The following is a 25705-nucleotide window of genomic DNA, read 5'->3' on the forward strand; positions in this document are numbered from 1 at the left end:
TGATTTTAAAAACTCCCAGAAAAACAGGAATAGGGGGAATTTCCTCAACTCGATAAAGTCCATCTACAAAAACCCTACAACTAATATAATAAGTAATGGTGAAAAAGTGAATGCTTTCCACCTAAGATTGAGCAAAGGAGAGGAAGTCTGCTTTCACCATTCTTATTCAGTGTATTGCTGGACATTCTAACCAGGGCAATAAGTCAAGGAAAAAAAGAATTACAATTTATACAGATTGGAAAGGAAGCAATAAAACTGTTCCTATTTGTAGGCCACACAACTGTCTATGTAAAGAGTCCCAAGGAATCTAAAAATGTACTCCTATAACTAATAAGTGAGTTTAGCAAGGTTTCAGAATGCAAGATCAACATAGAAAAAATCAATCGTGTTTCTTTATACCAATAATGAACATGTGGACATTGAAATTAATAACAAAATAGCACCTGCAATTGTTCAAAAATGAAAAAGTTAGGTGTAAATCTGACAAAACATGTACAGGACTTATATGCTGAAAATTACAAAATGCTCCTGAAAGAAATAAATGGAGAGACATGCCATTTTCATGGGTTGTAAAACTCAACTAGTAAAGATGTTAGTTCCCCCCAAATTGATTGCAATTTATATTTTATTTTATTTTGAGACAGAGTGTCACTCTGTCACCTAGGCAGGAGTGCAGTGGCGCGATCTTGGCTCACTGCAAACCTCTGCCTCCCGGGTTCAAGTGATTCTCCTGCCTCAGGCCCCCCAGTAGCTGGGATTACAGGTGCACACTACCATACCTGGCTAATTTTTTTGTATTTTTAGTAGAGATGGGGTTTCACCCTGTTAGCCAGGACGGTCTTGATCTCCTGACCTCGTGATCCACCCACCTTGGCCTCCCAAAGTGCTGGGATTACAGGTGTGAGCCACCGCTCCCAGCCTGATTGCAATTTCTATCAAAATCCCAGCAAGATTTTCTTTTCTGGGGGGCGGGTGGGTATAGACAAGATTCTATATTTATATGGAAAGGCAGAGGAACTAGAATAGCTAAAACAGTTTTGACACTTGTACCTTTTCTTGTTAATTTCATGTACAACTTTTCTTGAATAACCAAGCTGGCAGGTGAGGCTCATCAAGAATATCCAGATTCTTGATCTTCTTAGGCTCTGTAAAGGAGGCCAGTACCCTTCAACGTGCATGGGAGGCTAAGAATGGAGCTTGGGAGAGAAGAGCCCTCCCTAAGGTTACTGATGCGGTCAGGATGATTAGGAGTAAGGGCTCCCCCACAAGTTGTGGCAGCAGGTGGGGGATGGAGTGTCAGATCAGTCGTCATCACTGAGGGCTGGCTTCCTTACCGCCCGGGTCCTGCCAGATCTGCTGCCTTCCTCATAGGCATTGGTTTACCTTGTGATTTTGTTTATCTGGGCTGCACTCTCAGGTGCTGTATCACGTATCATCTGCCACTTACTATTATTACTATTATTACAATCTGTACTCTAGAACTACATGCCCTTTGGATCCTCACAACAACTCCATGAAAAAATCGCAGCTGTCACTCTTCTCTGGTTCTCTTTTGGAGTTTATGGTGCCTGTGCACTTCTGCTATATCACGTGAAAACTGTGGATATGACTCCAAATAGTTCTCCAGGGAGTAAACAAAGTGGTTTGGGGCATCATCTTTTGAAACTTCTAAGGATACAGTGCCTGGGAAATACAGAATTAGAAGGTGTTTAGTAGAAGGGGGATTAAAATAGATGGGAAGAGCCACCTTCTCTAGTTTCATGTTAATTGGTAATGGCCGGTGGTACTGGAGGCCATCAGCTTCCTCAAGCCACAACATGGAGTAGGACTTGGCTGCATTCACTCTCTGATATGGAGTAGCCCAGGAGAGGAAAAAGGTTATAGTATAAGGGGAACATTTTTCATTTGAAAGTACAGAAGACAAAAACGAACACCTTTCCTATTATTTTGCTCACATAACCTCATTGTCACCTGCCTGTATATGCTTTCAAAAGCTGCCTGTACATGTTTTCACCTGCCTGTACATGCTTTCAATCATGGAATATTTGAACTTGGATCACTATGTTAGGTGATTGCATCCATAAAAAAGCCTTCATATTCCATCATTTTTTTCCATTGCCTTTATCTCTCAACCTTCACCCACAGTCATGGTGTCAGAAACTGCAAAACAAATGAGGAGAGCCCCAAATTTTAGACCTACTTTCCGTCTCTACAGAAAATAGAAAATTACCTGGGCATGGTGGCACATGTCTGTAGTCTCACCTACTCAGGAAGCTGAAGTGAGAGGATCGTTTGAGCCCTGGAGTTGGAGGCTGCAGTGAGTCAAGATGACACCACTGCACTCCAGCCTGGGTGACAGAGTAAGACCCTGTCTCAAAAAACAAAAAGCAAACAAACAAAAAAAGACCTACTCAAGCCCAATCCTATCTCCAAAACAATCCTGCACCCCAGTTCTCCACTTGCCAGTCTTACTCAGCTTCCTTCCTCCTTCCTTATCACCTTAATCTTAACCATGGTTAATCTTTAACAGCTGCTCCCTCCTTTTTCCAACTGGTAAACTTCACCATATTCTTAGAATCATAAACGAAGATATTCCAAGAGTTTTCCCTGCATTCTCTTTCCTAGAAGGGTCCATGCTTCTCTGGCCCTGCTGTCTGGACTCTTAACTGTGTCAGTTAGATCCTATGCAAAGATAGTTCCAAACCCAAGCCTTTAGAGCTAATCTGGAACTAAGCCTTCCCCACCCTGGCCTGCCCTCCATGAGATCAACCTAGTGGCCACACTTCCAGCCCCATCCTTAACCTCCTTTCTTTCTCTCCCAGCTCCTGCTTATGTGTCAGTCTGTCTCCTCCTCTTGTGTCCAAGGGAAGTCATCGGTGAGTACAAGGATGGGCAAGAGTGAAGAGGAAGGAGGCTGACTTTGGAAAGTGGGCATGGGGGTTCACAGAGGGCTCCTGATTGGGGGATGTAGTGCCTGGTTATCCTTGAGCTCACACCAACAATGTCTGTCCATCTGTCCAGCTCCCGCTGGCTCAGAACCATGGCTGTGCCAGCCGGCACCCAGGTGTGGAGACAAGATCTACAACCCCTTGGAGCAGTGCTGTTACGATGATGCCATCGTGTCCCTGAGCGAGACCCGCCAATGTGGTCCCCACTACACCTTCTGGCCCTGCTTTGAGCTCTGCTGTCCTGAGTCCTTTGGCCTCACAAACGATTTTGTTGTGAAGCTGAAGGTTCAGGGTGTGAATTCCCAGTGCCACTCATCTCCCATCTCCAGTAAATGTGAAAGGTAGGGACCCGTCCCTGGCCAGGGGGTCAGGGGAAGGGAGGTGGAAATGAGGAGGGGAGTCTAGATGTCTTCATCACTCCTTTTGAAGAGCCCTGGCCCTGTAGTCTAATCTCTAGCAGTTTCTCAAATATTTTCAGTTATCTCCTTGTCTGTTATTCTTAATTTCTTGGTTTCTTTTTCTCTGCAGCAGAAGACGTTTTCCCTGAGAAGACATAGAAAGAAAATCAACTTTCAGTGAGGCATCTCGGAAACACAGGCTAGGGTAATATGTGTAACAGTAAAGAAGCCTGAGGAATTTACAAAATGGTGCAGCTCCAAGCCATTGTATGGCCCATGTGGGAGACTGATGGGACATGGAGAATGACAGTAGTTTATCAGGAAATAAAGTGGGTTTTCCAATGTACACACCTGTACCCAATGTTGTCTCCTTTCTTTTTTTTTTTTTTTTTTTTTTTTTGGATTTAAATAGGCAAGGAAGACTATTCAAGACTATTGCAATGGAGGAAAGAGGAAAGAGATTGAACTCAGCTCTGCTGAAACGAAAGGCTGGAGAGTTTTTAAGTACACTATTATTGTGTGGGAGTCTAAGTCTCTTTGAAGGTCTTTAAGAGTTTCCTCTATTAATCTATGTGCTTCTCTGTTGGTTGCAAATATATTTAGGATAATTAGGTCTTCTTGTTGAATTTATGTGATGCCCTTTACCATTATGTTATGCCCTTCTTTTTTTATCTTCGTTGGTTTAATGTCTTTGTCTGAAATTAGGATTGCAACTCCTGCTTTTTTCTGTTTTCCATTAGCTTAGTAGATTTTCCTCCATTCCTTTATTTTGAGCCTATGAGTGCCATTAAGTGTGAGATGGGCTTCTTGAAGACAGCATACCATTGGGTCTTGCTTTTTTATCCAGCTTACTAGTCTGTGTCTTTTAAGTGAGGCCTTTAGCCTGTTTACATTAAAGGTTAGTATTGATATATGTGGATTTGATCCTGTCATTGTGCTGTTAGCTGGTTATTATGTTGGCTTGTTTGTGTGGTTGCTTTATAGTGACACTGGTCTGTGTGTTTAAGTGTGTTTTTGTATTAGCTGGTTGTGGTCTTTCTTTCTATATTTAGTGCTCCTTTCAAAATCTCTTGTAAGGCAGACCTGGTGGTAATGAATTCCCTCAACATTTGCTTATCTGAAAAGGATCTTAGGAAGCATAGTTTGGCTGGATATAAAATTCTTGGTTGAAGACTTTTTCTTTGAGAATGTTGAATATAGATCCCCAATCTCTTCTGGCTCGTGCTGAGAAGTCTGCTGTTAGCCTGATGGGGTTCTCTTTGTAGGTGACCTGCCATTTCTCTCTAGGTGCCTTTAACATTCTTTCTTTCATTTCAACCTTGGAAAATCTGATGATTATGTGTCTTGGGGATGATCTCCTTGTGTAGAATCTTGCAAGAGTTCTCTGTATTTCCTGAATTTGTCTGTTGGCTTCTCTAGCAAGGTTGAGAAAGTTTTCATGGACAATATCCTGAAGTATGTTTTCCAAGTTGTTTGCTTTCTCCCTCTCCCTTTCAGGGATGCCAGTGATTCATAAATTTAGCCTGTTTACATAATCCCATACTTCTTGGAGATTTGGTCATTTATTTTTATTTTTATTTTTTTCTTTATTTTTGTCTGACTCTCTTATTTCAAAGAACCAGTCTTCAAGTTCTGAGATTCTTTCCTCAGCTTGGTTTATTCTACTGTTAATACTTGTGATTGCATTGTGAAATTCTTGTGTTGTGTTATTCAGCTCTGTCAGACCTGTTAGGTTCTTTTTTATACCAGCTATTTTGTCCTTTGGTTCTTGTATCACTTTATTGTGACTCTTGTTTTCCTTGGATTGGGTTTTGCCGCCATCCTGAATTTCAGTGATCTTTGTTTCTCTCTGTATTCTGAATTCTACTTCTGTCATTTCAGCTAGTTCAGCATGGTTCATAACTCTTGTTGCAGAACTAGTGTGGTCGTTTGGAGGACATATGACCCTCTGGCCATTTGAGTTACTGGAGTTCTTGCATTGCTTCTTTCTCATCTCTGTGTGTGGGTGTTTCTTTAACCTCAGTGTAGATTAAGTACAGTCAATAGACTTCTTTTCTGAATGTTTTCCCTGGGCTGAGGCTTTGTGTGGGGTCTTTATTTGAAGCTGACTTCTTGTCTCTGGTTTCAGAGGCTGGATATGTTAGTAAGGTATTATTTATGTTGAAGCTTTGGGGTGTGATCCAGCAGGTGGCACTTAGGCTTATTGGTCAGTTGTATGGCTCCCCTATGTTTCCTCACAGTTGCAGCTGTGTTTTCTCACAATGCTCTGAAAGTGTGGGTTCCTCTCCCTCTTGAGTGCTGGCTGTGATTATGACTTGGGACTCCTGGGCTGCCCACTGGAACTCTGGGGTGATCTCAGTGTTTATGTTCCTTCCTCAAGTTGGAAGCAGCAGAGGAAGGGATCTTATTAGTGGTTGTGGCCAAGGGTTGTTTGCTTGTCTCCTGGGGGCTCCATTCCAGAGAGATGAAGGTCAGCAGTCACTCAGTGCAGTCAGCCCAAGGTGGAGCATCTGTGCCGTGGGTCCATGCCAGGGGTTCCCTGCCTGGTGATGAGCAGTGGGAGAGGGAGTATGGGACCCATGGGAAACAGACTGATCTCCTCTCCTTGGATTGACTGCAGCTTGTTGGAGGTGTGAATAAAGCACTTAGGGCCCTTGCTCCTTTGTTAGTCTGAGGGTGGCAAGGACAGTTCCACTGCAGAGGCAGTGGCAGAGAGGCTTTCAGATGGCACTGGAGGCTCTGTTCATGGAGTTGCTGAGTTGCTACTGGCTTCATAGCTCTGGCAGGGGGTGGCTGGAGGCCTAGGCTTGGAGAATCTGCCTGATGAGGAGACATGGGAATGGGCACCAATGTAACAGTCTGTCCTCTTTTCTGTCGGGCTGCTGTGGTATTCTGGGGGCCTGCTCCAGTCCTTAGTTGCCTCAGATAGTCCAGTACCTGGAGGTATCACCAGTGAAGACTGTGAAACAGCAAAAATAGCAGCAGTCCCTCCCTGAAGCTTCATCCCAGGATGATACAGGCCTGTTGCCAATGCAAAGGCACCTGTAGGAGGTGGCTGAAGACCCCATTTGGGAGGTCCTGCCCAGTGAGGAGGAATGGGATCAGGGACCTGCTTAAAGAAACAGTCTGGCCATGTTTTGGTAGAGCAGCTGTGCTGTGCTGGGGGTCCATGTCAGCCCCTGGTTCCTCAGATACTCTGAGGCCTAAAGGCTGGAACAGCTAAGTCATCTAAATGGCAAAGATAGTGGCCCGTCTCTCCCTCTGGGAGCTCTGTCCCAGGGAGGTTACAAATCTCTGTAGGATGGAGAACACAAACAGGGGTGACTGTAGGTCCTGGTTGGGACATTCCACCCAGTGAGGAGGAATGGGATCAGGGACCCATTTAAAGAAGAAGTCTGACCACCTTTTGGTGGAGCAGCTGTGCTGTGCGGGGGGACCTCTTCTGCCCCCAGTCAGCTCAGACTCTCCAATACCCAAAGGCTGAAACAGCTAAGTTATCCAAACAGCAAAGATGGCAGCCCACCCCTCCCTCTGGGGGTTCCATCCCAGGGAGAATTCAAACCTCTGTCAGCTGGAGAACATCAGCAGGGGTGGCTGGAGGCCCCAGTTGATCACCTGCTTCCTGATGAGGATAGGAGAGGCACTTGGTACATACCACTTTATCAATTTAGCCAGTGTCTTCTGCAGCATCCCCATTTCCTCAGAGGGTCAAGACCAATTTACAGTCACCTGGTAAAGGAGAACAATAGACCTTTACGTCTTGCGTGAGGGATATTTACATAACCTCATAGTGGCTGCTGACCTGAGTAGATGGAGTGCTCTGGAGAAGGCATGTGTTTTCCATTACATTGATGATATCACTAACTTCTGAGTCTTTTTTCAGCTTAGAAACTGCAGGCCCCACCTTGCTGTCTCACTTCGTGAACAGAGGATGGGCGGTCAATGTAGACAAAGTTCAGGGTCCAGGCTTATCAATCAAATACTTGAGTGTCATCTGGTCAGGTAAGACTAAAGTTGTTCCATCTGTCATTATAGATATGGTGTAGGCCTAACCATGTCCTACCACACCAAAGCAGTTGCAAACCTTCTTAGGCCTTCTAGGGTATTGATGTCTTTTTATTCCCCATGTGGCCCAACTTGTTAGGCCCTTGTACTGCTTAGTCAAGAAAGGGGCCCACTGGGACTGGTCCACAAAGGAGGATGATGCCTTTGGACAAGCTAAACTCACAGTGAAGTGAATACAAACCTTGGGTGTTCTAGGGCAGGGACGGCCTTGTAAATTTGACATAGCCAGTTACTCCAAGAGGTTTGGGCGCAGCCTGTGGCAAAGGCAAGGACACAGATATGTGCCTGTAGTATTCCGGTCCCAACTATGGAAGGGTGCTGAAGTTATCTGTAGAATCATGGATGAACAATGCTACACTACATATCATGCCTTACAACAAGGGGAGGATGTTACAAAGGGGGTCCCATTCTAGTCTGCAGCCAGCACCCCATAGCAGGTTGGCTGAAGGACACCTTCCAGAAACCAAAGTCTGGGAATGCCCAGACACAGAGTGTGGCCAAATAGCATGCATGCTTGCACAGAGGAGCACATTAACTAGCACAGGGAGCACATTAACTAGCACAGGGCTCCATTTGGTGCGTGGCCCTGTCACCTACATGACAGCTGAAGGAGGGCCTTTGACACAGACACTGAGCCTCCACAAATTACCTCCTCATGCAAGAGGGACAGGGCCCAATTTCTGACCAGGCCTGGTACAGAGGTGGCTTGTCACGAGGCAATGCCTGCACTTGGATAGCCATGGCCATCCAGCCATCCACTGATAGTATCCGGCTTGATACAGGCAAAGGACATAATAGCCAATGGGCTGAGCTGTGAGCCACCTGGATTGTCTCTTCTGTGAGCCGGACCCAATAGTCCTGTGCATCAATAGCTGGTCCATCTTTAAGGGACTTACCATGTTGCTACTACAGTGGGAAACACCGGATTGGATGGTAGCTGGCCACCCCCTTTGGGGAGGCTGACATGTGGAAGGACATTCTCCATTGTATCTGGGACATGCATATAATGGCCTAGCATGTGGATGCCTGCACAGCACCTGTACCACCTGGAAATCAGCAGGTGGACTAGCTATCCCTCATTGACCTACTGGAGGAAGTTCTGTTTCTAACTTCCAAAAAGGTGTTAGAAACAGAAGATGTGGCCCACTGGCTAACAAAAAGGACATTAAGAACAAGATACCTATCGGGGGACCTGTCCCGATAATCATGTAGGTTCTTTTCTATTTTCTTAAGCATTGGCTGGCTTGAGAAATAAAGGGACGGAGTACAAAAGAGAGAAATTTTAAAGCTGGGCGTCCGGGCGAGACATCACACATTGGTAGGATCCGTGATGCCCCACAAGCCACAAAAACCAGCAAGTTTTTATTAGGGATTTTCAAAAGGGGAGGGAGTATAAGAGTAGGTGTGGGTGACAGACATCAAGTACTTAACAGGGTAATAGAATATCACAAGGCAAGTGGAGGCAGGGTGAGATCACAGGGCCACAGGACTGAGGTGAAATTAAAATTGCTAATGAAGTTTTAGGCACCACTGTCATTGATAACATCTTATCAGGAGACAGGGTTTTGAGATCAACCGGTCTGACCAAAATTTATTAGGTGGGAATTTCCTCTTCCTAATAAGCCTGGGAGTGCTATGGGAGACTGGAGTTTATTTCACCTCTGCAATCTCGACCATAAGAGACAGGTACGCCCCGGGGGTGGGGCCAGTTCAGAGACCTACCCCTAGGTGCGCATTCTCTTTCTCAGGGACGTTCCATGCTGAGAAAAAGAATTCAGTGATATTTCTCCCATTTGCTTTTGAAAGAAGAGAAATATGGCTCTGTTCTGCCCCACTCACTGGAGATCAGAGTTTAAGGTTATCTCTCTTATTCCCTGAACAATTGCTGTTATCCTGTTCTTTTTTCAGGGTGCCCGCATTTCATATTGCTCAAACACACATGCTGTACAATTTTCGTAGTTAATGCAATTATTACAGTGTCCTGGAATGGTATACATCCTCCTCAACTGACAGGATTAAGAGATTAAAGTAAAGACAGGCATAGGAAATCACAAGGGTATTGATTGGGGAAGTGGTAAGTGTCCATGAAATCTTTACAATTTATGTTTAGAGATTGCAGTAAAGATAGGCATAAGAAATTACAAAAGTATTAATTTGGGGAACTAATAAATGTCCATAAAATCTTCACAGTCCACGTTCTTCTGTCATGGCTTCAGCCGGTCCCTCCGTTTGGGGGTCCCTGACTTCCCGCAACAGGTACCCTTTGGGCCACAGTGAAGAACTGGTGCCCACCACTATGACATAAAGACATAGTACGCATCTGTCAATAATGTCCTATGTGTGTGCAGGAGAGCCGCAGCCCCTTGCTGCATGATACTGGGCAGATCAGCCAGGGTCGGAGCCTGGCTCCGTGGTGGCAGGTAGACTATATAGGACCTTTGCCCGTATCTGATGGCTGCTGCTATGCCTTGACTTGTGCAGACCCCTACAATGGGGCTAATGCAGGCATATCCCAGCAAGCGTGCCACCCAGAAAACCACCATAAAAAGACTAGAGCAGCTGTGTGCAGCATATGGCATCCCCTACCGATATGGATGGGGACCAGGGCTCACACTTTACTGGACAAAAATACATTATCTATTATGGACTGAGTGTTTATGTCTTCTTCAAAATTTATATGTTGAAGCCCTGAAACCCACTGTAGCTGTAATTGAATGTGGAGCCTCTAAGGAAGTGCTTGAGGTCATAAGGGTATGGCCCTGACCTGATAGGATTGGTGTCCTTATAAGAAGAGCCACCAGAGAGCTTGTACTCTCTCCCTGCACACACAAAAGAAGAGGCCATGTCAGCACACAGTGAGAGGGCAGCTGTCTGCAGGCCAGAAAGAGAGCCCTCAACAGAAACGGCATTGACCAGCACCTTGATCTTAGACTTCCAACCTCCAGAGTGTGAGAAAATTAACTTCTGTTGTTTAAGCCACCCCGTCTGTGGTATTTTGTTATGGCAGCCTAAGTGTCCTACTATGATATCTTAATATGTGTTATCTAGAAGGAGGAAAGGCTAAAACAAAGTCAAAGCCGTGAATACCGAGGACTACAGGCACATACCACCATGCCAGCTAATTTTTGTATTTTTTGTAGAGACTGGGTCTCGCTGTGTTGCCCACCTTGGTCTCAAACTCCTGGCCTCAAATGATTCTCTTGCCTTGGCCTCCCAAAGCACTGAGATTACAGGCATGAGCTGCCATACCCAGACAAGGATTACATGATTGTTTTGAAAAACATTATCGTTGGTTAAAAAGATTAATAACAAGGGTGGCATCAGTTTTGAGTTTGGACAGGCAGTTGCTGGGCAAATGTCTGGTCTTATTTAAAGCATTTCACTCTTATGTTTTTGAGAAAATAACTTTTATCTAAGGAATGAAAATATTTTCAATTTTCAGGCCCAGAGAGGCATTAAAATGAGACATCCAATCATGTCATACTCCTCCCTTTGAGCTATATCTTCATCTCTGGAAACTGCTTGCTATTGCCACAAGTAGCCATAAATTAACCTAATAATGCCACACCTGACACTATAACCCACACCCTATAACTTAATAATATGTAGCCAGTCACTAACCAGTGCCATTTCTGTAAACCCATGAAAACTCCTGACAAACAACTTTGTATCAACCCCACTGCTTGTCCCCCTTTTTTGCCTTTAAACATCCACTTGTAACTGCTGCTAAGCAGAATGTGCATTCACTGCAACTTGCATCCATGATCCCAGGTTGCAGTTCTCAAGCTTGGCCCAAATAAAGTTCTACTTATATAATTTTGCTTCAGCTTCTTCCTTTAAGGTTGGCATACCCTACATGGTGTAATTTTTTTCCCTGTTTTTTTTTCTTTCAGGGGCTGGGACCTAAGTTCTTGTTGCAGGTAGCGGGGACCAGCCTACATGCGTGAAGTGTGCAGGTGGAACACAGAGCACTCCACCCACCCAGGTGGATATCAGAGGATGGGCGTTCAGGCACTGGTGAGGCCCAACCCTCTCCCTCAGTGACATCTGCGTTCCTAATATTCTTTTTGAACATCTGAAATTCCACCAAATTCCTGCCTGTCATCTGGGAGAGACTCCTTGAGGCCAGGTGGAAATCACACCCAGGTGTCACCAGGATAATGATTCAATCTCTTCTGCACTTATTCCAGAGGGCAAGCCCACGACAGGATGAAATCCCAATGCTCTCCTGTGTGCCACGTTCCAGAAGCTCAGGTTCCCCAGCAGCACCTGGGGTTGTGGGAAAGTCTTTCCTGAGGCCAGCCTGGGGCATCTGGGATCAGGGGCTGCTTGCCTTTCTGGAGGGGCTCAGCTCAGGACTGAGGGGGATTCTGGGCTGGAACAGGAGTGCCTGAGTCCCGTCCAGATGGTGTCTATGAGCTGCAGGGGGCCCTCATGCCAGGTTCTTTCTTACATAGAGGAAACTAGGGTGACAAAATGTGACCAATGGGAGTTGGAGTTTACTCTTATTTCCAAGGAAGCCATGAGAGTCCTGTGACCCTGGAAAGAGATGGGATCCCCAGTAACTAGGGACATGGCAGTGAGTGATGCAGCCTGGCTTCCTGTCCTCAGAGAGTTTCAGGCCCACTGTCCCTGGACAGTGACAACCCAGAGTGGGCAGCTCTGGGATGGGGGACAGGCACAGACTGCTTCTTTGGGAATTTTGATATGGGGTTTTAGTGGCCCCTGCTGCTTGCTGGGAAAATTCCCCACCTTGGAATTGTAATCGGTTTCAGGAGAAATGACACACAGTTGCTCATGGATATAAAATAAATTTTATAACCAAAATAGAACCCAGTGTCAGCACTCCCCAAGAAGAAGGATTCAGGCTTGGTCCAGTGTGAAGCAAGTGGGCACTTAGGCAGGTGGCTTTGCCTATTTTTTGTGCATGGGCCCATGGTGAGGGTTGCTGCATGTTGGCTGGGTTTTGAGGGGTTTGAATGTCCTTCTGCTGTGCAGAGAGGGAGCACATGCTCTGCCCAGATGTGCAGTGGATGTGACTAAGGACTGGAAAGTTGATAATCTCCAAAACTGAATGTTCTTGCCATACAGGGAGATGAAAGGGCTGCTAGAAAATAGCTTATCTAACCCTTTGAGAAAATGTAAAGAAAAGGTTCCAACCCAGGTGTGTGTGACCGCAAAGTCTCAGGATTGCTGAGACAGGGGCTCTTGCATCCACGGAGCCCCGGGTCAGTCCCGCTGCCCTCCCTCCCACTCAGCCTGTGACTCCCCGACTCTGTCATCATCTCCCTCTGCTGATTTCTCTTCCCAGCCTGACTCAGCTGCCCTGAGAGATCAGGACCAAGGCCAAGGACGGCCAGCTGGGCTCCTCCCTCCCCAGAGACACCAACCCAACCCTGCCCTGAGGAATGTGCTTCTCCTTGGCACTGGCTGGTCTCCAGACCTAAATTCAACCCTCTTTTTAGCAGGCTGAATGCCAAGCCCAATCTCAGCCCGCCCAGGAAGGACCTAGGACTGAGGCTGTGAGCTCTCAACTTGTTTTTTTGGGGCAACAGGCCAGGGCAGCTAGCCAGTGATTTTAGGAAAGACGAGGTGAACCTGTGCCCAGAGGATTTTTTCCTCCCAGTGTTTAGTAACTGTTTGGCTGTGACTCACTAGGAAAAACTCATATCACATTATTTATGGCTTACACACAGCCCAAAAGAAAGTTTAATTAAACAGACGAATAAGATACTGTAGCGTGCACATTCCTCTATTCTTTACTGATGCTAGTTTAATATCTAAGATACCCATGGTGACAAATAAATTGGTTCACAACCTGAAAAAGTGTCACAATCCCCATGTTGGAGATCACTGCTCTACCCTGCAGCTGCAGGAGAGGGGAGGCCAGAAGTGAGAGTGAGAAATGGGGTCGGGGATGTGAGTGCTTATCTCATCCACCCATGAGAGCGAGTGGGCCTGCAGGACTCTGGAAATTGCATGAGTATTTCTGCCCCATCAGCCTCCTGCCTGGTCTCCTGCTCCCATCTCAGTCCTCCCAACCAGCCTCCTCCCAACAGAAGGACACACGGACTTTCCTGAATCACAATCTGATCACTTATATTTCCTGCTTAGGGCCTGCCTGTAGCTCGGGTGCACTGAGAAGAAAGACCAGTTCTCACCGAGGCTCATAAGGGGAGGTGGACAGGGGAAGCAATGGGTATGGTGGGAGCTTCCATGGCCTCCTTGGACTCCAGATCCTCTCAGCACCTCCATGTGTTCAGCAGCCAGGAAGTTCAATTCTTCTTGTTCAGGAGTTTTTAGGCTGGGCATGGTGGCTCACACCTGTAATCCCAGCACGTTGGGAGGCTAAGGCGGGTGGATCACCTGAGGTCAAGAGTTCAAGACCATCCTGGCCATCATGGGGAAACCTCATCTCTACTAAAAAATACAAAAATTAGCCGGGCGTGGTGGCGGGCACCTGTAATCCCAGCTACTCGGGAGGCTGAGGCAGGGAGAATTGCTTGAACCTGGGAGGGGGAGGTTGCAGTGAGCCAAGATCGTGCCACTGCACTCCAGACTGGGTGACAGAGCAAAACTCTGTCTCAAAAAAAAAAAAAAAAAGTTTTTATACTTTGGTCTTTATCGCCTCCCCATCATCACCTTTCTTGGAGGTTAGTGGGTGACACCGAAGGTTCCTTCCCTCTAATCCTCAAATCTTTTGGTCTTTCTTCTGGTGACTGCCGTGATGCTGAGGCTACCTGGGGACCCTACCCTAAGTCATATTTTTAGCATGAGCTGATGCTGTGTGATCTGAAAGAGGCTCATTAGGAATAACAAAAGACACTCCTGTCACTCAGGAAGTTCCAAGTTTAGCATCATAATAGGAAGAGGGCCAAAGAACACACATTTTCATGTTACAGCACACCTGGTAAGCCATGGGTTCATCAGATTGGACCCCCCTTACTCTGCCAAATTTGCAGCACTCATGAGTTACCAATCCCAAGGGAGGACTCCCACTGCAGGGAGGATGGCAAAGGTCACCACTGCGCTAACCACCCGGAATAGGGGTCTGAACACTTCAGCCACCGCATCTTGGGCTGCACTCTGACTACACTGAGCGTGGTGAACAGAACACCCACAGCCACAGCCAGTTCCACAAAGCAGGTTAATTACTTACAGACAGGCAGCGAGGGACAGCGGAAGCCTAGGCTGCATGACTCACTGGTCCCCCGAGGCTCAGGAGCACGGCCCAGGGCAGATAGAGTCTCCCGTGCTTGCCCCACTTGCACCACAGCTGAGGACTCAGCAGTGAGCTCTGGGTTTTATATGTGGTGGACACGCCCTGGGCTAGTGTTACAGGAGACCCCCTCTAGAAGGGATGGGAACGAGGCCAGGGCTGTCCTGGGCAGTTTCTCTGTAGCTCAAGTTGTTGCATTCTCTGGGAAGAATAGAAACGAAGCCCGGGCACTTTCAGGCAGTTCCTCCTTTCTTAGGATGGTGCATTCTGATATAGTTTGGCTCTGTGTCCCCACACAACTCTTCTCTCAAATTGTAATCCCCATGTGTCAGGGAAGGGACCTGGTGGGAGGTGACTGGATCATGGGGGCAATTTCTCTATTGTTGTTCTCATGATAGTGGTCGAGTTCTCACGAGATCTGATGGCTTAAAAGTGTGTGGCAGTTCCCTGCTCCCTCTCTTTCTCTCCTGCCATCATGGAAGATGTGCCTTGCCTTCCCTTCACCCTCTGCCATGATTGTACATTTCCTGAGACCTCCTTAGTCATGAAAAACTGAATCAATTAAACCTCATTCCTCTATAAATTATCCAGTTTCAGGTCATTCTTTATAGCACCATGAAAATGAACTAACACGCACTTCTAGTGCATTCTACAATGATTCTGGGAACTCTGGGCAAGAAGAAAGGTGGGAAAGCCAGAGCCATCCAATGATTGTCTCCTGGTGCCCTCCTCCAGGAAGCCATTTCTGGTGCCCTTGGCACTGCTCCCAGCCTTGCTCACCCTGGGTCGTCACTGTTTGGAGAGGTGTCTCTGTCCTCCCTGGACTATGAAAACCAGGAGGGCAGGACCTGGAACTAAGTCACAACTGTGGCCATAGAATCCACTGGCACAGAGGAAGTGCACAGGGTGTATTAAATGAATGAATGAAAAAAGTGAATTGATGATGAAAGCCCTATGTTCAGGGTGTGTCTCACTCAACCTGTCTGTCCTGTCATGGTGACTTGGTGAGACTTGTTGCCTGCAGGTCTTCAAACCTCCCTGTCTTCCAGACAGCCCCAGGGCTTCCCTGTGAAGCTGCTTCTCAGCTGTGCCCTACAGAGTCAGATGCATGGGGGATGCTCTAAAGCTGGACTCCACAGCCCACCTTTTCCCCGCTTAGCCCTCCTAACACAGGACACGGCCACACGCAGGGCTGCAGGAGCCCAGGCTGCCAACAGCATCAACCACCTGCTAGGAGAGGGTAGGGACGGGTGAGACTCAGAGTCTTCCAGCTTACTATGTTTATAAATCCCTTGGCTGAAACTACTAGGAAAAATAGTTGTGACTTCATCACGTGGGTTACACACAATCACAAAGAAAAGGGAAAGCAAAAATTGACAAGAGTGTGTCAGCCTCCCTAAAGGGAACATCTCCAAATTTGGATCCCAAATGACTTTTTTCAGAGGAACCCTCCTTCCTTCTCCTCAGAACAAGCACATTCATTCACACAGGAAGGAGATTAAATTCCTGTAGAGCAGAGGAGGAAAAACCTTTTCACAGAGGAGGTTCTGTGGTCTTAACTGTCCTGGGGTCATAATGTATTTGAGAGTCTGGAAATAATTATCAAGTTTTTTGCTCAGATTATCACAGACAATTGCAAAATATTGTGAAATGCCACTGAATTGCACACTTGAAAACACACACACATACACACATGAAAAGTTAAGCAAAAATGTGTATTTAACTGGTGGAGAGTGTTGGTGGGAGAACAAAAAGAACTGTCCAGACCTCTGGTGCTGAATGGTCTGCTCTGGTTCAACTAAAAATAAAGCCCTCAATCAATTTGGTCACTGAAAAGACTTGTTCACTTCCTGCTGATGATCAGAAACCACAGCAGAGACCTGATTTTGGGGTGTCTGCCTTAGCAGAAAAGCCACAAAGAACTGTGGTGAGGGCATGGCAGATGACAACCACAGTGCTATCAGGAGGTAACAGGTGACTGACCTCAGCCTTGATGCTCAAGAAGATTTCAGAGGATGGGTGACATTTAAGTGAAAGAAGAAGAATGAAGAAGGATGGGGTATTGGGTGCAGAAGCAGGGGTGACGCTGTGGCTCTCCCAATTAGCTGTGTTAAGCCAAGGACAGTGAGAGCCAGGGAGGGTGTGCAGGATGTGGGTGTGGACACTTGGAATCCAGCCTACATCTTCAGGACCTTCTGCCTGCAGAGGCTGGAAGCTTCATGCTTTCCTTCCCAGAGGACCTTGTAGCTGGGATTCTGGATGCATTTGAATCTCTGGGCAGCACAGCCATTGTGTCTCTCGGTAGTAGCCACAGGAACATCTCATGTCCAGGTGATGGCCCTGAATTGCTGAGACACTATTCTAGCCACAGAACTGGCATCCAGATCTTAATTGTTCTAGCTTCATTCCTGGTGGCAAACCCTGGGGCCTCTCCGCCAGCCCCTCCTATGACATGGAGGCTCTTAATTCACTGGTCTGCATCATACGAAGGATCATGCCAGAGCAGGGATCAGGCTTTGGTCAACAGAAACCCCCCTTGCAGGGAGCTTCTGAAATCCCAACATTGTGTTTGGAGAAAATGACTCACACAGACCCCTCCTTGTCAGCCAGAAGCGGAGGGGCCTCTGGCCTGGGGAAACCCGGCCTTCCTTCTACATACCTGACATACCTGCACACCTGAAATTCCACTTCATTCCCGCCTGTTTCCTAGCAGGGCTTCCCTGAGGGCAGATGGAAAGGCCACTCCAAAGCTGCCAGGAGGGAGATTCCTATTTTTTCCTGGCGTAAAAGGGCAAGCAGTGGGGGAGCTGCTGACAGCGGGAAATGCCAACGTCCTCCGGGGTTTCACATTCCAGAAGCCAAGATCTGCCAGCCCTGCCCGGGAGCCCTGGGAACATCAGACCTGGGTGTCCTCCAGGAGTGTCTGTGAACAGAGCCTTCCTGCTCTTCCCAGAGGGGCCAGGCCTGGGGAGTTTGGCAGCCCTTGGGTAGGAGGTCAGGAGACCTGGGTCCTGGCCCAGCCTGTGTCACTGACAACCAGCAGCAGAACCTCAGCCCGTGTCCTGCTTGGATCCAGGAAGTGGGTGAGAGAATGATGATGATGGTCGTTTGAGGTCAGGGTTTACATTTACTATCCAGACACCTGGGATCTTCTCCAGACACTTGAGGACAGGCTTCCACTGGGAAATCCTGGTCCCACCTCACACATCTGGGTCCCCAGGCAGAAGACAGACCCATGCCCAGATGTGGACGCTCCAGAGTGGGCATGTTAGGAAGGGGGACTCCGAGGGATTGGTGGCGGGATTGGACATGGCTGTGTGCACAGACTCTTCTGACACCTCAGGAAGGTGCAGGGACAGGGTTTGAACGCAGGACTGACCCTAAAGCCTCCTCATGTCTAGTCGGAGGCTCTTAGTGTCCAGGGAGCCCTGGACGGGTGCCCACTGGCCTCACACTGTCCCAGCCTCCGAGGCCCCCATGATCTGCTAAAATCTCCCTCCACCTTCCAGATGCTGCGCTGACTCAGCTGCTCTGAGAGGCCAGGAAGGAGCAGCTGGACTCCTCCCTCCTCAGAGGTGCCCACCCTGCCCCTGCCCTGGGGAAGGTGCTCCACTCTGTCACTCTGGCTCATATGCAGGCAGCCTTGCCTCTTCTTGGTAGAGACAGTAAGACCAGTGCAGGGCTCCACTGCAGCCTCCCAGAAAATGCCTGGAACCAAGGACCTGAGAACTCTACCCCTTTATGGAAGACATCAAAGGGGAGACATGTCAGTGGCTCTTAGAGAAGAAGGAGATGATCCTGGAGGCTTCTGTGCTCCCAAGTGTCCTCACCATTTGGCTGTGACTCCCTCCAGAAACTAGATATCTAGTTCTAGATATGTGCTATGCTATCATATAATAATATCATACGATAGAACAATATAATAATATTCTATCATTACTTGGAATATACACAGTCCCAATAAGAGGGTCCTAAACAGGCTGGGTGCAGTGGCTCACACCTGTAATCACAGCACTTTGGGAGGCTGAGGTGAGCAGATCACTTGCGGTCAGAAGTTCAAGACCAGCCTGGCAAATACGGTAAAACCCCATCTCTATGGAGAATACACAAATTAGCCGGGCGTGTTGGCGGGCATCTGTAATCCCAGCTACTCAGAGACTGAGGCAGGAGAATCGCTTGAACCTGGGAGGCAGAGGTTGCAGTGAGCCAAGATTGTGCAACTGCACTCCAGCCTGGGCAACTGAACAAGACTCCATCTCAAAAAAATAAATAAATAAAATTTTTTTTAAAAAAGTGTCATAAACAGTTGAGCACAGCATTCTGGTGAATGCACACTGTCCCATTTTCTAACCCATTTCTTCACTTAAAAATAACATTGTTTATGCCCAAGTAAATTGATTTTCCATGCTACTAGCACATCCTAATCTGTGTCCTGGAAAACACTGCTGTACCCCACAGCAGCAAGGAACGGAGGCCAAGGGAGCAGACAGGGAGATGGTGCTGGAAGCAGGGTCTGCTCTGCCGAGGGAGAAGGTGGGTGCTGAGCACTCTGGTATTTATTGAAGTCATTTCTGCTGCAGCCTCTTCCCGTGTCTCCTGCCTCCAGAGAGAAGCCCCTATCCGTGCTCCCCAGGAACACAGATGCAGGATCTTCCACACACACACATCTAACCACATCCATGCCCTGCTAGGACCCAGCCATGGTGCCTAGAGGGTGACAGGTCACCTTGCCTGGCCCAGAGGAGAATGGCTTGTTCATGCCAGGTGTGGCCTGTGAGCTTGAGCGGAGGAAGTCCTGCAGAAGCTGGGTGGGGGGAGGGGGGCACAGAACTGACCCAAAACAGCTCCTTCCCCTCTGTCCTCACATCCTGACCCCAAGATGGCTCTTCTCAGGGAAAATCACAACCCAACCCTCTGAAAAAGCACATCAAGGAAAAATGCCTTTGAGAATCTCAGGAGGGCTGTGGAATTTCTCCACCAGAACTTCACAGTGACAATGACACCAAACACAAGAACGACAATAACCAAAATCAGGAGTTTTATTCTCCTACCCTCTCTCTCTCTCTCTCTCCTCACTGTCATGAACGTCACGAAGACACTGACTTTGCGTTTTCTACTCAGCACTGCATCACCAGTGTCTGACACGAAGCCTGGGACATGTGGGCTCCCAAGTGGACCTGTCCTGGGTAAATGACCATTAATGAGACAGAGAAGGAGTTGAAGAGCCCCCAGAGGAGTGTGAGTCCCAGGGGTCCCACCAGCTCCACTCCCACCTTCCAAACCTGTGAAAGTCAGGTTCCTGAGTCACACAGTCTCTCCCACCCGAATGCCATGAGCTGCAGGTGACTGAGCAGTTACTGGATTCTTGACCATGTGTTTCGGTTGTGAGGTTGGGACCTAATGGGCCCCTTTGAAATGATGTCATGGGTTAGCAATGTCCCAAGGAAACTGAGGAAAGTCATAGCTCAGTAGGATCCTGTGGAATCGCTGTGTGGACGTGTGAGTGTCGGAGAGTGTTAATGCCAGGAGCATCCTGAACCTTCCTATTTTCCAGAGGACTCAGCGTGGGGGACGATTGGGGCACATAGCACAGAGAAGGTGGAGGGTGCACCGCTTCTCTCCTGATTACAAAGGTGAGATCAAAGCTACAATGACACATACCCTGCCTGGCACCTCTCCTGCCCAAGGACCCAGCCTGTCTCTGCAGGACTTGCAGGACGGCAGGAAATGCCATGACATCACCAGCTCCACTAGAAATATGGGATAAAAGGAGTGGCTGAGATCTGCTGATCCCCTGCTCACTCCACTGCAACCACCCAGAGGCATGGCTCCCCGAGGCTGCATCGTGGGTAAGGAGGACAGGACCCCATTCCCACCTGAGCCCATCTCCAATCTCAGCCACCACCAGGGCTCTCTGCCTACCCCAAACTACACCTCATCCCTGTTCCCATGCCCAGCCAAATCTCCAGGCATGAATTGCTCACAGCAATTTCCCATCCATAGTGCCCAGATCAGCCCCATCCACAGCCCTGTTTCAATCCCTGAGCTGCTCAAAGCCATACCGAGCCCTGGTTCCACCCAGTCTTCTTCTAAATGTCAGTGCCAGTCGTGTCTGTGGCTGTCCACTCACCCCATCTTCCCCTTCCCTTTCCCACAGCTGTCTTTGCCATTTTCTGCATCTCCAGGCTCCTCTGCTCACACGGAGCCCCAGGTGAGCCCCGGAATGTTTGGGAAGCTGGAGGAGGGGTACACCTTCCAGGGGACCCCAGGCTGGGACCCACCTCCCACCACCTCCTGGATCTCACCAGCTCTGTCTCCTCCAGTGGCCCCCATGACTCCTTTCCTGATGCTGTGCCAGCCACACAAGAGATGTGGGGACAAGTTCTACGACCCCCTGCAGCACTGTTGCTATGATGATGCCATCGTGCCCTTGGCCAGGACCCAGACGTGTGGAAACTGCACCTTCAGAGTCTGCTTTGAGCAGTGCTGCCCCTGGACTTTCATGGTGAAGCTGATAAACCAGAACTGCGACTCAGCCCAGACCTCGGATGACAGGCTTTGTCGCAGGTGAGTCCTGTCCCCTCCATGGGATTGTGGGTGCAGGGTAGCTGCATGCCTGTTCTGCCCTGGGTGGAGCCCCCATTCTCCTTGTCTCCCTGTCTCTGCCCCCTGCTTCTATTCAATCCACCTCTCCCTTTCCCTATACCTGTGTCTCCATCCATTTTTATTTCCCTCTCAGAATCTCACTCTCTCTACCCCGCTGTCCTCTCCTCCTGGCTCTCCTGTCCTCATTTCTGCCCATGTTCAGTCTCGCCCCCATCTCTGGCCATCTCTGTCCTGCTCAGTGTCTCTTTCTGTCACTATCTCCAGTGTCAGCTAATGGAACATCAGGGGAACGATGACTCCTGGATTCTCCTTCCTGGGTGGGCCTGGAGAAAGAGGCTGGTGTTACCTGAGATCTGGGATGCTGAGTGGCTGTTTGGGGGCCAGAGAAACACACACTCAACCGCCCACTTCATTCTGTGACCTGTCTGAGGCCCACCCTGCAGCTGCCCTGAGGAGGCCCACAGGTCCCCTTCTAGAATTCTGGACAGCGTGAGATGCGTGTGCTGATGGGGGCCCAGGGACTCTGAACCCCTCCTGATGACCCCTATGGCCAACATCAACCAGGCACCACCCCAAGGCTGGCTGGGGAACCCTTCACACTTCTGTGAGATTTTCCATCATCTCAAGTTCTCTTCTATCCAGGAGCAAAGCACAGGATCATAATAAATTTATGTACTTTATAAATTAATGCTGTAGAATTCATGAATTAGAGAGCTTGGACTGTTGAAAGGGGTCACAAAGGGTGATGTGGGGCCCCTTCTCTCTGTCACCCTGAGGCATCTGGGCCTTTCCATTTGTTCTGTTCACGCACACACTTATTTTTTCTTTTTCCATTTATTTTTAAATTTATTATTTTGTTATTCATGCTCGGTGACTAGGACCCTGGCCACCCCTGGGACAGGGGCCACCCTCCTACACCAGCCTCCACCACCCCATGGCTCCCTGAACCCAGTCACAGCATCGGGAGCAGCCCAGGTGGGGTGGGGAGGAGGTGGGGATCGCGAGAGGGCTTCGGAGAGGCACTCCCTCTCCCACCAGTTCTGGGACAGAACAGGATCTGGCTGTTTGTTCTTGATGTACGTTAAGGAGATGCAGACAGACTGGGAAAGAACGGAGGTTCTTTCTCCAACCGGCTATGGGGAGAAGGTCAGAGTAGCTTACCAGACCAACTCAAAGCTACAAACTTCTTTTTCTAGTGCTTATATGCATTCTAAGCTCCACGCCTATGTGCGGAGTGCACCTGCAAGACAGCGTGTTTCATTCTTAGCAATATCTAATCTTTAACTAGTGTCTAGGGTCTGGAAAGCTTTCTCCAGAGTCTTGGAAAGTTTCTTAATCTTAAATGGACCCCAGTATGAGGAATATGTGGAAGGATGCTATTATTATTTGATCAGATTTTAGGGTCTGAGAAAACCCAGCTGGGGTTTTAATGGACTTGTTTTCTCATTCCCGCCCTCATCCCCAGGCACTAGTTTATCCAGTTCTATAATGTTTAAGGTATGCATTCATCAAAAATAAAGTTTAGTGGAAACTGACTCTTCTGGTCGCTAACAGAAGTGGAAACTGACTCTTCTGGTCGCTAACAGAAACCTGATCTGCCACACACCCATCCCAGGCACGCGTCCCCTGGGATCGTGGAAAACCCACTGGGCAGGTCCAGCGCCCAGAGATGCCACACTTAATCTGACTTTGGGCCAAAGCTGGAGCCTGAGAGGGAGTGGGTGGGGCGGGGTGCGGAGGATGTGGGCTATGGAGGAGCCCTCGGGGTTGGAAGGAGGAAGCAAAGGCCGGCCAAGGCACCTGAAGCACATTCTTCAGGCCCTGTGCCAGGGACAAACCCTCGTGGCCAGTGCTGATGTGGAATAGATCGCAGGGAGGGGGCCACGCTGCTGCTTACCCAACCCAGAAGCAGGTTCCTTAGGGAGGGTTCAGCCCTAGGGTCTCCACCAACCTGGATTCCCCAAAGTCAAAGAAGCCACCACCTTTCTGGGTCCTGTTTCTCAGGGCCAGGGGGTCTGCACAGCGCCCAGACCCGCGTCCCTGGGCCTCAGTCACCCGAGGCCAACCCAGGCTCCCGGACTGCCCGATGGCTTCCCTGGGCAGATTCTGACTCAAAGGGTTCCATCATCGCCCCACAGTTGGCAGCCTCGCCTCAGTGGCCCCAGACGGGCCTGGTGGCCAGGTGTCTGCACGTGCGGGAACTCTGGACCCGGCACATCACCATGGCAGCAATCTGGCATCACAGGGCAAACGCCCTGTCTCACAGGCCTAACCCTAGCTCAGGGCCTATCAGTGGGAGCACACCCAATGCTGGGTGAGCTCTGCCTCCCCATGCTAGGATTCTGCAGGGCGTGAGAGCTGTGCTGGCGCCTAGAGAGCGACAGACCCACACCACCCACGGGGTGGCTGCTTCCTCATCCTCCACAGTGAGCGTCCTAAACCTTCACCCTGTCCACATGTGACTCTCCTTGCCTGCACTCCCCCCACCACCCCAAAAATGATCTCATTTGGTCATTTAAGTGGAAAACTAAAAAGTTTTAAGTGACTCCGTGAGAGCGGGAGAGAGGCGCGTCTCCCGGCTCAGACCCCGCCCTGGACGCCCCCACGGAAGCCGCACAACAGGATGTAGGTGCCCAAGGCACCTACCCGCGCCGAGAGGCCTCGCTCAGCCCCGCCCTTCTTAAACCTGGAATCCTCATGTGTCTGGGTCCTGCCCCATACAGGCCCCCTAGACCACTGGTCCAGATCCCCAACCTTCCCCCAACACGAGGTATTGACATCAAAGCATCACCTCATCTGGCACAAGAATCTGAAACACAGACCACACCTTACACCAACGTGGTGAATCCCTCCTTGGACCTGAGTTCAACAAGCCCAGAGTCGGGGCTCTGGGTTCCCGCCCAAATGCCACGTGTGCGCACAGATGGCACCTGACGTCCCTTCTAAGGGACAGGAATCTCAGGCATCCCAGAATCACTAGGTCTGATTTAAATAGCATCAAATGAATTGGAAAAGAATGAAAGTGCTATAAAGTTCGGCTGAAATTTTCAGAGGTTTTATTGGTTGTGTCTGGTGGAGAGAGTGGGCAAGTCTTCTCTGAACATCCATGAGGATGAAGAACAGTCACTGAGGTGACGGTACCAAGTCACCGGCCACCTCCCAGGGATCCTCTTAACCGGTCCTCACAGCAGCGCTGCATGGTCGGACCTCATCACCCACATTCCACCAAGAGGAAGCTGAAGCCCGGGGCCTTCATCCACTCATGTCCTCCAGACCCCTGGCACCCATCCTGGGCCCCACCCCATCATCCAGGTCTTGGGCCTTCGCCCTCGGGAGAGTCCCTGTCTCCTCCATGAGCCGTCCTGGGCCTGAAGAGGTATCCAATAAACAAGAAAGCAGAACAGAAAGAGCTGTGTTGGAGTGGATCTTATGTAGTAAGAATAAAATTATTTTGAGAAATTACCGGGTCATGTATTTACCCACAGAAAAACAGAAGCAAACACACACACACACACACACACACACACACACACACCACACACAGGCTGTCACGTGTCCTCAGCACAAAGTGCCTTGAGCAAGGCCATTGCTGGCCCCACACTTATCCTGACTGTGATCTTGCTGTGATCAGCACATCCCATCAGTGTGGCAACAGGTGTGGCCAGAGTGGGAACCAGGCCTTTTCTTCAGATTTGCTCTTTGTTCCTGAATAGCCACCGTCAGAACAGGCACCCTCCTAGAAGTCACTTGATTAAAAATTTCCTTTTGGATATTTAGGTTGATGTTTTATCCATCAGTTAAAGTATAAATGTATATTTATTATAAAAGTAATTATGGCTCTAATTAATGATTATGGTGAATTTTACTAACTATAGCTATGAAAATATTCCAATAGATAAAAATAGTGCTAAAATGTACAGTTAATATGAGTGATTACTTTAAGATAAGTCTTGTAATTTTTGATCTAATAAATCTTCATAAAATATACATGATCATGAAGCACATCAATAGAATTAATCCTAATATTTATAGCAATACTTGGCGTGCTGTCTCTCATAAAAAATAACATTAATAGTAAAAAAAAAAAAAAGAAACAAAGAAATCGGCTGGACATGGTGGCTCATGCCTGTAATCCCAGCACCTTGGGAGGCTGAGGCAGGCAGATCACGAGGTCAGGAGATCAAGACCATTCTGGCTAACACGGCAAAACCCCGTCTCTACTAAAAATACAAAAAAGGAGCCGGGCGTGGTGGCGGGCACCTGTAGTCCCAGCTACTCAGGAGCTGAGACAGGAGAATGGCATGAACCCAGGAGGTGGCGCTCGCAGTGAGCTGAGATCATGCCACTGCACTCCAGCCTGGGCAACAGAGTGAGACTCCATCTCAAAAAATAATAATAATAATAATAAAGAAATGATGAAATTTAAAAATTCTATTTAATTTTGAGTTGTTTAATTTTCATTTGGGGCA

General features: G+C 48.5%; 2 protein-coding genes across 10 annotated transcripts in view; both read left to right on the top strand.

The window, feature by feature from the left end:
• Positions 1–15216, top strand: part of IGFL2 (IGF like family member 2) — a 101153-nt gene extending 85937 nt beyond the window's left edge. Inside the window, exons 4-9 of one of the 9 annotated variants that reach the window (XR_008541134.1) lie at positions 2823–2876; positions 3022–3289; positions 3477–3551; positions 3759–7348; positions 11305–11428; positions 11602–15216. Coding sequence is in view for 1 of the 9 variants with exons in the window: in XM_016936258.4 (XP_016791747.2) it covers positions 2823–2876; positions 3022–3289; positions 3477–3495 (341 nt within the window). In the remaining 8 variants the exon portion in view is untranslated. Of the gene's footprint in view, positions 1–2822; positions 2877–3021; positions 3290–3476; positions 3693–3758 lie in introns of those variants that run through there. The other 8 variants (XR_010153901.1, XR_008541133.1, XR_008541132.1 and 5 more) reach the window with 8 other exon arrangements.
• Positions 11342–22771, top strand: IGFL1 (IGF like family member 1). Its single transcript, XM_024351468.3, has 5 exons — positions 11342–11428; positions 20185–20479; positions 20788–20841; positions 20954–21197; positions 21501–22771. Exons 2-5 carry the CDS (start codon positions 20455–20457, stop codon positions 21508–21510), a joined length of 333 nt encoding a protein of 110 aa, XP_024207236.1. The 5' UTR covers positions 11342–11428; positions 20185–20454; the 3' UTR covers positions 21511–22771.
• Positions 22772–25705: the final 2934 nt, after the last annotated feature.

Source organism: Pan troglodytes, chromosome 20 (assembly GCF_028858775.2).
Source record: "Pan troglodytes isolate AG18354 chromosome 20, NHGRI_mPanTro3-v2.0_pri, whole genome shotgun sequence".
Lineage (NCBI taxonomy): Eukaryota > Metazoa > Chordata > Mammalia > Primates > Hominidae > Pan > Pan troglodytes.